Source organism: Sinohyriopsis cumingii, unplaced genomic scaffold (genome assembly GCF_028554795.1).
Source record: "Sinohyriopsis cumingii isolate HCF-2022 unplaced genomic scaffold, ASM2855479v2 utg000624l, whole genome shotgun sequence".
NCBI classification, from domain to species: Eukaryota; Metazoa; Mollusca; class Bivalvia; order Unionida; family Unionidae; genus Sinohyriopsis; species Sinohyriopsis cumingii.
The window spans coordinates 3,298,030-3,313,182 of record NW_028315919.1 but is presented as its reverse complement, the minus strand read 5'-3'; the positions used below and the strand labels follow the sequence as shown (position 1 = coordinate 3,313,182).

General features: G+C 33.8%; 2 protein-coding genes across 3 annotated transcripts in view; both read right to left on the bottom strand.

Moving 5' to 3' along the window:
- Nucleotides 1-34: 34 nt before the first annotated feature.
- On the bottom strand, nt 35-3,494 carry LOC149773620 (uncharacterized). The gene is made up of 2 exons (XM_089946285.1): nt 3,162-3,494; nt 35-2,593 (listed from the first exon to the last, which is right to left on the bottom strand). The coding sequence occupies exon 2, from the start codon at nt 2,513-2,515 to the stop codon at nt 35-37; it is 2,481 nt and encodes an 826-aa protein (XP_089802411.1). The 5' UTR covers nt 2,516-2,593; nt 3,162-3,494.
- Nucleotides 3,495-3,550: 56 nt separating this feature from the next.
- The window catches only part of LOC149773619 (synaptic vesicle glycoprotein 2C-like), a 79,570-nt gene continuing 67,967 nt past the window's right edge, over nt 3,551-15,153 (bottom strand). For both annotated transcript variants that reach the window (XM_089946350.1, XM_089946349.1), the window contains exon 12: nt 3,551-14,616. In XM_089946350.1, coding sequence (XP_089802476.1) covers nt 14,433-14,616 — 184 coding nt within the window. In that variant the 3' untranslated portion in view covers nt 3,551-14,432. The remainder of the gene's footprint in view (nt 14,617-15,153) is intronic.

Genomic DNA, 15,153 nt, shown 5'->3' with positions numbered 1-15,153 from the left:
TAGTTCACTGATTAAAGGCAAACATTTTTTTTGTCTATTTGATCATTTTGAAAGCCCTTTCGGCCTTTTCCATCTCACTTTTGTCAATCAGGTAAGTTTTATCCAATCGTTTGGATTTTCCTGCAGGTCTTGGTTCTTTTTCTAGTATGGTCAGAAGTTTTTCTCTTTTTATCCACAATTTGTCTTCCCTAGACGGCATTTGGAATGCTTTGCCATACTTTCCTGATTTCTCTAAAAAATTGATCTCTACTTCATCATCGTCAATATCAATGGCTACTATTTGACCAAAATAAAAATTTCGTTCGTAAACAGCAGAGACCCAGCGGGATGGTTGAATGTCAGAGTACTGAATGCGTTCATATTCAAACACTTCTTCCTGGTCGCTTGTAACGGCAGCGACCTCTAAAGTTGGCATGAGAGTTCCATTTGTATCAATGACTTCCTCATCCTGTCTTTTACATATCACATGTTCCTGCCATTCATGGACGCTGGTTTGAGGATTGACAAGACAACCATTACAATAACATGATGTTTCTCTAGTAAGGATCGTACAAGAGTTTATTGGCACAATTGCGTGTAACTTAAAGGTACCGGATATTTGCATAGGCTTCTCTTTCTGTTGTATTGTTTCATTGCTCATGTCAACGTCTGCCTGGTTGTAGTACAGATATTTTATTTTGCTACCACTCTCTTCCGTCTGCTTAGACCACGCGTAGAAATCTTCAGCATTTTGAATGAGACATTTTCCTTGACGAATGGCCATATCTGCGGCTCTTTTTATGCTAGCACCTAAACCATCACACGGGCCTTTGCCATGGCCCGATTCCAAATAGTTCCATCGACCAGCTATACCAAAGTCTTCATTGTGGTCAGCCAAAATTTTAAAGATTGTTTTGTTTCTATATTGGCTCGTTGGTGAATCGGTAAGGTAGTGTATGGTTTTGATTGATGGATAAGTTGATTGCAGCATTGGTATGAGTTTCTTCAAAATTGTATAAACAACTGTTGCGTTATGACATAAGACATCAGAGACTCCCACAAAACTTTGAAGACGTTGGCCTTGTGACTTTGGAAAATAAACAACCATAGTGTGGAGACTGACCATAGCCTGATTCCAATATGAAGACTGGACTGCTTCCACGGAGGTACACACAAAGTTTTCAGCAAAGTCCATCCATAACATTACTTCATTCTCGGGTAAATTTTCTCGAAGGTTTCTCATTTCTTGGTACTGTACTTTTACCCTCTTGACGTGGTTTCTGAATTCTGACGTTTGACTGTCCATCAAATGAATAAAATCGGTTTTAGCTACAGCTTCATCAACTTCTTTCCATCTTGACTTCTGCCCTTCTACTACCTTTTTCCATTGAGTGTATTTAACCATATCTGGGAGACCGGTTTCAAGTGTTTCTTTCAGTTTTTCATTCGTGTCCTGTTCTTTAATGAAAGCATCTGGACTTTTTGGAAGATTTAGACCTAATGACCTCATTGCTTTAAGTTTCAAAGCCATATTTTGATGTCGTGCGCATAAACAGGTTCTTCTAGATGCAAAGTTAGCTAGCAACAAATATTTCGGTCTTGACTGGTAGAAACGAGCTTGTGACACCTTGATATCAGGATTCTCTAAGCGAAATTTGTCATGAAGGTTATGCATATAGTCGGATAAAATTCTCTTTTGATGCTCGATGTTTTCAATCACCACTACATCACTCTTCTTTTTGCTGACAAGTACTGAGCTGTTATCTTCTCTCTCCAGGAAACTTGTTACTTGTAAATTTAGATTCTGTTTAGATGCTTGTTTCTTTGTAAGCGTGGTTATTTTGACCACCTGTTTTCTGTGTATGCCAGTTCTTCGATGTAACTCAGACATGAAGCGATACTTTCTAGCGGTATAAAATGGGAGCTTCTTGAAAACACTTTTTTTAACTGAAGCCACAGATTCTTTTAAATCTTTTGTGATGCAGTTGGCAAAGAAAAGCCTTTTTCGAAGTATTTTTCTTCCTGATGGTGTGAGTTTAAGTCTATTAAGCAGTGCATTTGTTTTTGATCGTGGTGTCATACGTGAGCTAGGAACTGAGTTTTCGTCTGTTTCAAGAGTTGTGTCTAAGTCTGCATCCGAAGAGTCATGAGTTTTTGTACTTTTTGCTCTTAGTCTTTCTATTCTCTTTTGAATACGTTTGTTGCACTTGCTTAAATCTACGTTTTTCTGTTCTAACTCTTGAATTTTCCTCTGTGCATTCTTGAGTGAGCTTTTGTCCCGTTTTCTTAAGCCTTTTCCCTTATTATGTCCAAACGATGGAAACTTCACCAATATTGTTGTCTTTTCATGACTTCTTGTTGATGTACCTGGACCATCTTCTATGTTATTCACAGGGGTCATTTGGGAAATCTTCTTTTTCAAATAATGTCTCTTTACTCTCTCGTTTACTTCTTTTTTCCTTCTTTTATGTGCTCTCTCGCCAAGGTTTTCAACTGGAACATATGACTCCCTTTTTCTTTTTCTCTCCTTTTCCATGAATGCGTTTAGATTCTGTTCTTTTTTTCACTCTCTCCATCTCTTTTGTCGTTCTGCATTTGACAGTGGCATGGTTAACTGAAAAAAATACAAGAAGTGTTTTTAACCTTTTAACCTCCATAACGAAAGCAATTTGCGTTTTTTTCTATTACTAATATAATAATATTAGAATTGAGTGGAAACGGTGATAATTTTATTTCTAGTCTCGATCTCTTGTTCAACGATTTTAGTTTTTTTTTTCTTTTTTTAGGAAGGGGGGGTAACATTGTGTGTTTTATCTTTGATAAGCCATACCTCAACATCAAGAATCATCATAGAACACTGGTCTGTAGACACGATGTTAACTTACGCCCATTTTATAATTTACACATGAATAGCTTAAATTTAAAGTTATAGAAGTGACAATTGAAAGCATAACATGTAAAAGAATACAAAAACCATATAAAAAATATTTCAATTAACTTCCATAACGGAATCGGACATGATTTTCGATTGGGCAAAAATTCACTCTACACCGACAACATGCAGACGATTTTTTTAAGTTATAATCAGGTCGTATTTGGGATGAAAATCAGTTGTATTTGTCTTTTCTACTATTAAAATCAAGTTTCTGGCATGCTTTTTCACTAGTACACAAAGAACTTACCTGAAGAAAACAACAAGTAGCTCTAAATTATAGTAAAAATCGTTGATAAATGATGTCTGCTATATTCGATAATCTTCCGGTGAATCGTGAAAAATAACCACCAAGTACAAGTCTCGATCCGGTATCGACTTCTGATTCCGGAAAAAACCGTTACGGAAGTTAAAAGTTACGGAAGTTAATATTTTATATTTAAAATTGAACTATTGGTTACAGACATCGATAATGTCTTCGTTGAATAGTTTATATTAAAGATTTCCAGCGCTTGCAGTGAAACTCGCCTAATATTTACCGTTTAAATTTACCATTTCACAGAGATAGTTGTTACGGAAGTTAATGTCTTAAGTAAGACATCCTTTTTTTATATTTCATTATCTTCTTAGCAGAAAGTTTCCAACTATTTCTTTTCGACAGAACTAAGATCAGAGCTAACGGTTTTCTGTTTTTAGCTTACAAAAAACCCGATAGTTGTTTTCGATTTAACTAAACGTTTTGGTATATACATAAAAAGGTTACGGAAGTTAATGTAATTTTTGCGACTAGGTTTAAATCAGCATAAAACATAATCGATGTATTTATTGCTTGAGATCGTGTCTTCTTTCAATCAAGCAAAACAACAAAATATAGAAATATCGAAATATAGAGAGAAAAGCACCAACACAAAAAAGTGTCAAGGATTCAAAAAGTGGATGCATGCATAGCGACACATTACTTTACGTGTAAATTAGATTTTCATTTTTGATATATTTTCACAATTAAAAAGGTCTAGATACCTTTATTTAAATTGAAATGAGAAAAAACGTGTTATAGTATATATCAAAACAGAAACTAATGGTGTAATGAATTCAATAAATGTTTTACGACTGCAAATTTGTTAACGACATGAATAATCATTAATTGGTCACATTATAGTAGAATGAGTGACCAGTATTATCTTTTTATCTAATGAGATATACCAGTATTATCTTTCTATTTAATGAGATATACCAGTATTATCTTTTTATCTAATCAGAAGTCAACCAGTATTATCTTTTTATCTAATGAGATATACCAGTATTATCTTTATATCTAATGAGATATACCAGTATTATCTTTTTATCTAATGAGAAAACTACTATCTGGCTATTTACAGAAACAACATTTTGTCTGGACTTTTGTGTAAATGTCCATGACCCCATATCCTAATAAAATGAAAGAATCACTAACCGCACTGTGATTTTATAATTTTAAAAATTTTATTCTTTGAAACCTTTTGTGTATTAAGTGTTTGATCATCTTTAGCATTTTCATATGTAATGGAAGATGGGATATGGTAGGGTTTATGCATCTACATCCCATTCTTCCTCATTAGACTCAGATGATGTTGGTGTCACATATAATACAATAGACCTAGAGGAATGTGCAAAACCATTTCTTCGTAATGCAGGGAATATACACCCACGAGGAGGAAATCATTAATAATGAATCTGATGATATATTCATTAAAAAAGACTTAGAACTGAGGTCAGTAAAATCATAGTGGCAAATTTTATCAGAACAGGTTGTCGTTGCTGAGAAAATTGTATTACCAGTCAGAACCAATGTGCCATTTATGACCACATCTTAAACATGAGTGAAATTCTGAAAGAAGACAGAGAAGCCAAGCTGATGGAGAGAATACCTAACAGTGAAGAGACTGGAAGAAATACTTTGCACAGTTCATGGTGCTCCTGCATAACGTTTATCTCTTTATACAATTTTATGTCATCTTTGTGCCTTACATCCAATAAAAAGATGTTGATATTATTCACAATGACGGATCATAAAAGATCTGTACTTATTCTACAGCAAATGTTATTGGATAGAATAAAGGTCTATATTATTTTCCTATGCTTTTATGCAAAAGTTTGTTTACTGCTTTAATTTTTCTCAATAACTCAAGAAAATTACACATAAAATTTGACATTAGTACATAGGTGTGTGTGTTTACAACACCAGTATATTTGAGTCATTGCTCATACACTGGATGTTGTGTTAGGAGGAGACCCCAATTAATACGATTGAGATCAACAAGCATAAGGACCTGATTCAGAGTGCAGGGCCGAGTTGATATCATCAACAACAGTTGCTTAAGAAAATGAAAAGTGAAAATGAAAAAAAGTAAATATCAAAATTTTATCTCACAAGGCCAGTTTCCCTGTCAATTGGCTCAAATAAAACTCACAACAATTGTGATATGACTAGTTTGAGAGTTGCTGAGCTGACTGCCCAGAATGATTAATATACATCTGTCAAAACCCACAAACCACAAAAACCCCCGAGCTAAAAAAACCACGCAAAGTTTGTAAGAATATTCAAACAAACATGAGCTAGTATGGCAACAGTACATTTAGTAAATTTGAAAAGGAACTATTTGAATGAATTACCACCTTGACATTTTACACAATACTATGATAATCATTAATTGCCCCAAAAAGTAAAGTCAGTTCTATTTTGTGGCACATACCATGTTTACACTGTCACACATTGCAATGGTTCAGAACCTGTTTTAAGTTATGCAATCTTAAAATATTACTGAGATAAACTGCATAGCAAGGGATGTCAGCATGTGTTTGTACCAAACGAGAAAATAAAAAATTAAATACAATGATGTACAAAAACTAAACAATGGGGTCTATAAAGACATCCATCATACAGTCTTAAATGGTTAATTAAAAATAGTCATTAGTCAAATTATCCAGGATGCCAGCTGCTGTCATTGTTATTTTCAAAAGCTCAAAACCTGTAGACTATACCAGCTAACAATTATTCGAAGAAGAAAACAAAATACAGAATCAAGGAAAATAATAATATTAACTTGCTAGTAATGCACTGATTTGGGCCACTTGTATGAATAGTATTTATACATGCATGTATACTTCACTCCAAAAATGCAGGTTATTATAGTAATCACAAAAATCAGCAATATTATCAAAGGTCTTTCAGAAGCACACCTGAAGCAAACATGCTGTAAAATTATACTATATTATCAAACACTTTGCAGTAAATTAAAACTCAATACCAGCTGTATCAAAATACCCACACTTTGAACATAAAACTTCATTTGGCTTATGAAAGTTGGATGTATTTAGAACCACATAAAAAGAGAGTGTGTGTGATTTGGATTTTTAATGTAGCTTTGACAATTTTTCAATCATATTGCTATTACGTCTGCAGTGTGACAGTTTAATTTGATGTGTAGCACTGGGGCATCATGCTGCAGACATGTAGCATAATGTCCCACCCAGTCACATTATCCTGACACCAGGCTGACCAGTCCTAACACTACCCTCTTAATGCTGAGCACCAGCAGCTGTTACTAACATTTTATAAGTCTTTGGTATGAATCAGCCGGGGTTCGAACCTGTGACCTCCTGCATCCGAGGCAGATGATCTATCAACATAGCCACCAGAATGGTCCCACATAAGAAGAAGCATGAAGAGTCACTTAGATCTCAGTAGTTTCTAAGATCTGACCTAGAGGGCAAGCCCATGGGCGTGTGGATGAGCCCAACACTCACTTTGCTTCCATAAATAAATTTGTCTTTTCATGCCAAGTGAGTGTATATATGGTTATAGGATGGGGATCAAAACAGTTTCCAAGTTATGACCCAGGGGACATGTGCTGAAGGGTAGGGATGGACCCCAAGTTCAATATTAGCTGCATGAATAAATAAATTTGCCATTTCCTGTCTTGTTCTGTGTTGATATGGTTACAGTGTACTGAGATCTAATGTTTTGAGATTATAATCCAAGAGATAAGTTCCTTGGGGTATGAATATATTTAGAACCACATAAGAATTAGTGCTGATTACAGTATACATGGTTACTCAGTGAGGCTCTCAACAGTTTCTATATTATGACCCAAAGGTTAAAGTTCTCTGGGGTAGGGAAAGAGCACAGGGTATCACCCAGGGATCTTAACCTTACATGTGTGGTCACTTGTTTCACTGATGACATAAATTTATTATAATATATGTGAGATGTGCAACTCAGGAGTTACTGAAATTATTGTAAAATCACCTCCACCCCTCCCCACCCTCACAAATATAGTCCAAAGATTCCAAAAGTGATGGCACAATCTAGACCCACTGAGTTATCACTGATACCAGTTTCATGTGTCTAATTCTAAGAGTGAAAGACTTAAAGGTCATTACATGCAGATGTAAATATGGACAGATGGACTGGCTGTATCACAAAAATGGCTGCGTCTTCACAAGGATAAAAATGTTACATGTTATTATTTTAAAAAACTTACACTAGTACAAGCACAGCATTAATCACTTTAGTTTCTTCTTGAATGAATTCAATGCAGGGCATGCATATGCTGTCTGAATTTTTTAAAGACTATTAACTCTATTTCTTGCACAAATCTGAATATCACAATTATTTCTAGAAATATTTATTCTGAACCACAGTTCTGTATCAAGACATATAATTATGAAATGAAAGTTGTTCAATGAGATAAATACCACTACATATACATGTATTCAATTTAAAATCCCTCTCTTTTTACAAAGGGTTCCTGCCACAAATGTAAAAAAGATTCCAGACCTTTTTCCATACCAAAAAATAAAGATTTCCAGACCTCCGAAGAGCTTCAAATCCGTATGCTTAAACTTCTCCCAAAAATGGAAACGATCAGTCACAATACTGGTTTCTTACTAAGACAGTTTTAATAATGAAAATGTAAGACTGTTTCATGACTTTTTAGTCATTTTTCAAACTTCTCCAGACATATTCAAGACCTGGAAAAGCAATTTTTTAATTTTAGATCTTTTCCATAATTCCAGACCAATGCAAGAACCCTGTTTACATTCTTTCCAAATTTCTTCTTTCTTCCTCTATGCTAAATTATGACTGAAACATATACGCAACTCCAAATTTATGAAGCTTATCGGACACCAAATAGTTGCCTAATTTATAAAGTGAACCTGACACCAAATAGTTGTCAAAATTTATAAAGCATATCTGACACCAAATAGTTGCCTAATTTATAAAGCAAACCTGACACCAAATAGTTGTCAAAATTTATAAAGCATAGCTGACACCAAATAGTTGCCTAATTTATAAAGCAAACCCGGCACCAAATAGTTGTCTTCTAAATTTATAAACCATATTTTGACACCAAATAGTTGCAAAATTTATAAAGCATATCTGAACCCAAATAGTTGTCTAAATTTATAAACCATATCTGACACCAAATAGCTGTCTAAATTTATAAAGCATATCTGACACCAAATAGTTGTCAAACTTTATAAAGCATATTGGACACCAAATAGTTGTAAAATTTATAAAGCATATCTGAAACCAAATAGCTGTCTAAATTTATAAACCATATCTGACACCAAATAGCTGTCTAAATTTATAAAGCATATCTGACACCAAATAGTTGTCAAACTTTATAAAGCATATTGGACACCAAATAGTTGTAAAATTTATAAAGCATATCTGAAACCAAATAGCTGTCTAAATTTATAAACCATATCTGACACCAAATAGCTGTCTAAATTTATAATGCATATCTGACACCAAATAGTTGTCAAAATGTATAAAGCATACCTGATATGAAAAAGCTGTCTAAATTTAAATCTACTGTCAATATTTTACATTAAGTAAATATGGACAATACGTGTATACAGAAAATAAATGCACACAGGATTTCTGGTATTTTGGAAGAGAAATTTTACAAAATTACAAATGTAAAAGCATCTAACTTACTGCACATAACTATGTATGTGATATTTATGTATCTACTTATGCAGACCAACAAGATAATTTCAACCACTTATTTATATTTATATGAAGTGTTGCAGTAAAATCCTCATATCAATATGATCTTCCATTTATAAGGAATAGTGCCAAGATTTTCTGCATGTCCTGGTGGCACCCTATTCACTCTGAACCAGCTAGACTGTGGGATAAATGTGAGTACAAAGTTTCATGTCAATCCTTCAAAAGGTTTAAGAGTAACAGCAATAACAAACTTGTTCTAGCAGACAGACAGATAAACAAATGAATGACAGACTGTCTAGTTTATGAGCAGAGGAGCTAAAAAGATATTAGACAAAAGCTCGTGCTTAGCACAATTTGTACATTTTAAACTTAAGCATGAAAAGTGAATCCATTAGTAGTGGTATTCATCAACTGCACATTCACCAGGAGTATTTAACAAATTCATATATACAACTGTAGAAAATTAGAAATAAATTAGGATCTGGAAAACTAACTTAAAGATCAATATGAAAATGCATTTATAGCAAGCCTAATTTGCACGAACTTAAATACTCCATTACTTTTTCTCCCCAGTGAAATCTGCGTTCTTATTTAATTTGCATATACCTTGTTTTTCACCCAAAAATTCCTTGAAGAAAATACTGAACCTATATAGTTTGCACATTCCCCACGTCGGCAAACATCAAATTACAAACCATGTGAAGATAAAAATGTAGATATGATGATACAGACTTGCATGGAGACTCTTAATGAATGCATGGGTTGCTTTCTTCATGTATTGTCCTGTCCTGTTTTGATGCTAATGTCATAAAACACCCAGTTCTGGAAAGAACACATCTCTCAACAATATCATGACCACATCTGTCTTTGCTGGTCAACAATGATTCATATGACAAAAAAAGTCAAAAAACCCTATTACACGTACTAAGATAAATACCATAAAGAAAAAAAACTATTTACAAATTTTTCTTTTTTCCATATAGTTTCCTGACAAAAGTTCTCTGACAGAATGAATCAACTACCTGCCATAGTATAGTCATCTGGTCAGCTACAAAGCAGGTGACAGCAATGTGAATCGCAGTGACTATCTGCATTAGTAACATATTCAGAGTTGTGTACTGTGTTATCACGTTTTATGTGAAGTGAGGTCAATACTTAATTCAGAGATTGATCTATGCTGTTATAATTGGTGCATATTTACAAGAAAAACAGACTTTTTACCATATATTTTATAGGTCAATCAATATCCTTGACAGTGTTTCTTTTTATATCAAATTATTAGCATATTCTATTTGATGGGAATTATCAAATTTACTTTAACAGTAATTATTTTATTATCCTTTAATTGAATCTTGATATTTAACTTCTTTTCACATATTTAATTTTCTTAATTAAGATAGGAATGAAAGTAAACTTAAAATGAATCCTTTCTCCTGTAACTTCATGGCTTATGGCCCTGATTATTTGCACTCCCACAGCAATGAGTTATAAAGAATGCAAGAGAATTTTCAAGTTCCAAAACAGTACATTCAAGAGTTTTAAAGTTCCACAAGGCATGTGTTCAAGTGAGTTTTCAAGTTACAGAAAAGAATATTCAAGATAGTTTTAAAGTTCCAAAACAGCACAATCCAGAGAGTTTTCAAGTTCCAAAACAGGACAGTCAAGAGAGTTTTCAAGTTCCAAAAGGAACACATTCCAGACTTTTCAAGTTCTAAAAGGAACACATTCATGAGTTTTCAAGTTTCAACAGGAACACATTCCAAAGAGTTTCAAGTCCCAAAACAGCATATTCAAGAGTTTTAAAGTACCAAAATAGCACATTCAAGAGAGTTTTCAAGTTCCAAAATGAACACATTCAAAAGAGTTTTCAAGTCTCAAAAAGCACACTCAAGAGAGTTTTCAAGTTAAAATGGCATATTCAAGAGAGTTTTCAATTTCCAAAACAGCACATTCAACAGTTTTCAAGTTCCAAAAGAAACACATTAAAGAGTTTTCAAGTTAAAAAAGGAACATATTCAAAAGATTTTTCTAGTTCCAAAACAGCGCTTCTTTTCTGTATACCCATACTGTGAACTATTTGTTAAAACAGCTCATAAGCTGAATCAAATAATTTTTGCTTACAAGTTAACTATTTTTTTACAATACCATCATGATTTTCCCCAATTTGATAATTTCTGCTTTTCAGAAAATAAGATCACCCAACACTACATATATGATAAAAATAAGAAAACCTTAGGAATGCTAAATCATGTGCTTGTTCCTATAATTGTGCATTTTCTATGTGCTCCTGAAATTGCTATGCAATAAATTAATGTTGCAGAGCATATGTATGGCATTGTTAAGTGGCAGAAGTTGATTTATGAAGTGTGTTATAGTACACAAAGTTTCCGACAAGGGGTTAACTGGTTGTAAGCATGTCAAAAATAGTTTGAAAGAATAATCATTGTTGTTTGATATGCATTCTTTACTAAAATAACATAGAAAATAAAATGAGAGGTATCAGTAACAATGGAGCATATTTCTGAAAATGTGACAGTAAGTGCTCAAGTGCATTAAAACTGAGGACATCAGAATATACAGTAAAACTTGTAATGAGTGAATTCAACCATGAACAAAAACTGGTTATTTACATCCACAACTGTTGTTGTTGTTGTTGTTGTTGTTGTAGGGTTTAACACCATTTTTCAGCACAAGATAGGCTATATATAGTGGCCAGTATAACTGGTAGAGGAAGAATCATGGAAAAAACCCGCAAGAACCACCAAACCACCAAGCCATGAGAAGCTACTGGCAAGCTTTCTCATATACCCATATTAGCCGAGCCTGAGACTCGAACCACATGGACAGAGGTGAGATGGCAGTGATCCGGAATGATAAGTGCTTTAGACCACATACAACCACAACAGTAATGCTTGAATCTTTTTTTTGTTGTTGTTGTAGGGTTTAACGCCATTTTTCAGCACATGATAGGCTATACATGGCGACCAGTATTAATGGTGGAGGAAGAACCCGGAAAGAACCACCAACCCACAAGAAGCTACTGGCAAGCTTTCTCACCTATCCACATTAGCTTGAATCAATATTATTACATAAGCAAAGTCATTAGCAACATCCTGCACAATAAAATGAATGACCATAATATTTTTGCAATATATGCATTCTAACACTGCTATGAATGACTGCATCACACACACAGACAAATACCACAAACCGTGATTTAATCTTTTGTAACCATGACTGCTTATGATGGTATAAATGCAAATTGAAGATTACTCTAAATAACAATGCTCTGAATGAATGTACTGCAAGAAGAGAGACAAACACCACTTACGTTTATTTAATCCTTTGTAACCATGAAGGTTTAGAAAGAACAGACTGTCCTAAGAAATAAAAATAAAAACTAGGTTGGCTACCAGTTTCCCCAATTTTACAGGCAATGCATTTAGTGTTGTCTCTTACTGATTGGAAGCCAGTCTAAAGTACATGTCACTAACTGCCACTGTAGTGCCAAATTCATAAGAATGACCATTATGATTATGATTAACCATTCTTTCTTCAAATGGGAATAGTCAAGGACATATGCATTCAGTTCAAAAGATTTATACTGTTTCTTTATCTTTTGTGAAAACCCACAAAATGCAGATAATGTCATACTGAGAAATTTTTCTATTGGGATTCAATGTAGCAGTCTAATACATCATTTGTCTTTGGAGATAATCCATAAAACCTCTGGTGAAAAAAAAATAAAAATTCTAATACTGGAGAAACACTGTCTGTGTTCACTTTGCAATTCATATGATAATACATGCACATGTGATCTTCAAATATAAATATGATTCATGTGTAATGTATATCTTATTGTGATATGAAATTATTTATAGACAAATGCATGCAACATTTTAAGAAGAATCATGAATAAAGAACATAGTTCATATACAGGGGCTCCGAGTGGTCTAAAGCGCTCTCCGTTATGGATCACTGCCATCTCACCTGTCTGCGTGGGTTCGAGTCTTGGATTCAGCCAATGTGGGTATGTGAGAAAGCTTGCCAGTAGCTTCTCGTGGGTTGGTGGTTCTTTCCAGGGTCCAGGGTTTTCCCTCCACCATTAATACTGGCCGCCATGTATAGCCTATTGTGTGCTGAAAAATGGCGTTAAACCCTACAACAACAACAAAGTTCATATACAGTAATTGTGGTTAATTTTTTCTTAAACAGTACTTAATTTTGACATAAGAAACTGATCCTATCACACAAACCTGTTATCAGAGATCAACGGTCTTGAGAGACCACTTTTATTGGCAGAAAGGCTCTCAATACAAGCCCCACTGTGTACAGCAATATGATCAAATAAAGCAACAGTTGGATTTGTCAGAATGTATTCTGAGCTAAATCTATTCCACCCTCATGCAAGATGACGAGAAACAAATTTGAAAAATCTAAACTGATCAGCTTTTGTGCATGCTGGCGTGACCGAAATTGCTGGACACAATATTTCTTGGCTTTCTATTTCTATATTATTTGTGCATCCCCAAGAACAAAGCTATAATTTAGACCCCAAAAATGCAAATTATAGGGGTTGATGGGCTATATAAAAATTTACAATGCAATCTTTAATCTGAGTATACATGCATGTAAAAAAGAAAATTAAAAAAGAATTTATAAATAACAAATTATTTTCACATTTTCCAAATGTTCAAAATACAAATGAAACAAATATTTTTGCACTAACACCATGCCATGATTTAACCCTGCTGCAACTGACTTCCAAACTAAAACATAAAACCTGAACATGGAATTTAATATTAACAATGTCTCCATTTTGTTATTTGAAGCTAATATAAGAAACAGAAATGATCAAGTCAGTTACGTCCCCAGTGCTGCAAAATGTCTGTAAGCAGACAAAAGTATGCAAAATGTCTGTAAGTAGACACAATAATCTTTCAAAGATTTCATATACAGGAAGTGTGTCTGTAAGTAGACACAAGGATCTTTCAAAGATCTCATGTACAGGAAGTGTGTCTGTAAATAGACACAAGGATCTTTCAAAGATCTCATGTACAGGAAGTTCATATCTGTAAAGTATATGGTAAAGTGGTTGTGTGTGTATGTGCATGCTTGCTCAATTTGGATCAATGTGTAAAGTTTCATAGAGATATCTTGAAAATTTTTGCTCCAGAAACAAAAGTGTGAAGGATATATGGATGGATGGAACTGCACACAGCCAAAGGCACATCTAATATTACTAGTGCAATATGTGTACCAAATTTCAGAGCAATCTTAAATGTTTTTTGAGATTTGCATCTTTAAAGAAAGTATGAATAATCAACTGATGTTTGCATGTAAAATGGACAAAAATATTTAAAATATTGAAACAGAAGAAAGTCTAGTATGTCTATCTTAAATGTCCCAAAACTTTTAGTGAGGCTAATTGATGGATGGATGGGTAGAAAACAGGCAAAATATTAAAAATACTGAAACCGAAGAATTGTAAATGACAAGGGGCACATAATGAGGTGAAAACTAATGTATATCAATTCGTATAGTGTTTGGTAATTTGATTGAACACAGTCCACCAAAAGATAAAAGAACTGAAACCATTATTATTGGTACAGAACAATGAATATCCACGAGCTGACCAAATACCACATTGCCGAGAATTGCTGCAATCCGAGCAATACCTGTCATCACACCAAAGGCTGTTGATCTAAAAACAGAAAGTTAAAGTCAATATCAGAATCAAAATCTATCAATTTAACTTCACAAATTTTACAAGTTGTAACCATATGGAATCCTGAAGGTGCAGATGTACTTTTTATGTTTTTATTTTGCTCAAGACAACCAATGAGTCAAGAAAGTAATCACTGATTCTTTATGTAGAACCATTAAAAGTGAACAAGGAATATGACTCTTTACTGATAGCTACTCTTTAAATATGAAAAACAGTTTTACCCATCTTGGGTAATAAGGTATGACTGAAGAAGGCCCATTGTTACATTATGTACAAAAGTTTTATTAAAAATTAACAATCACCCTTAATAAGACGGACAAACTTAGTTACTAGAGTTGATGACTTTAAGCATTGTTTTCAATGTGAAAAACATTCCTTTCCTTGCCAGACGTCAAGAACATGCACTAATAAATATTATAATACATTTTCACAAAGTTTTGTCTCTACCTCCATCACACATACATGCAATATGGAAACATTATAATGAATAGATATGAAAATTGTTCAAGATGT

Excerpts from the sequence above, each read along its gene's own strand:
- LOC149773620 (XM_089946285.1), bottom strand. The coding sequence starts at position 2,515 with ATGGAAAAGGAGAGAAAAAGAAAAAGGGAGTCATATGTTCCAGTTGAA.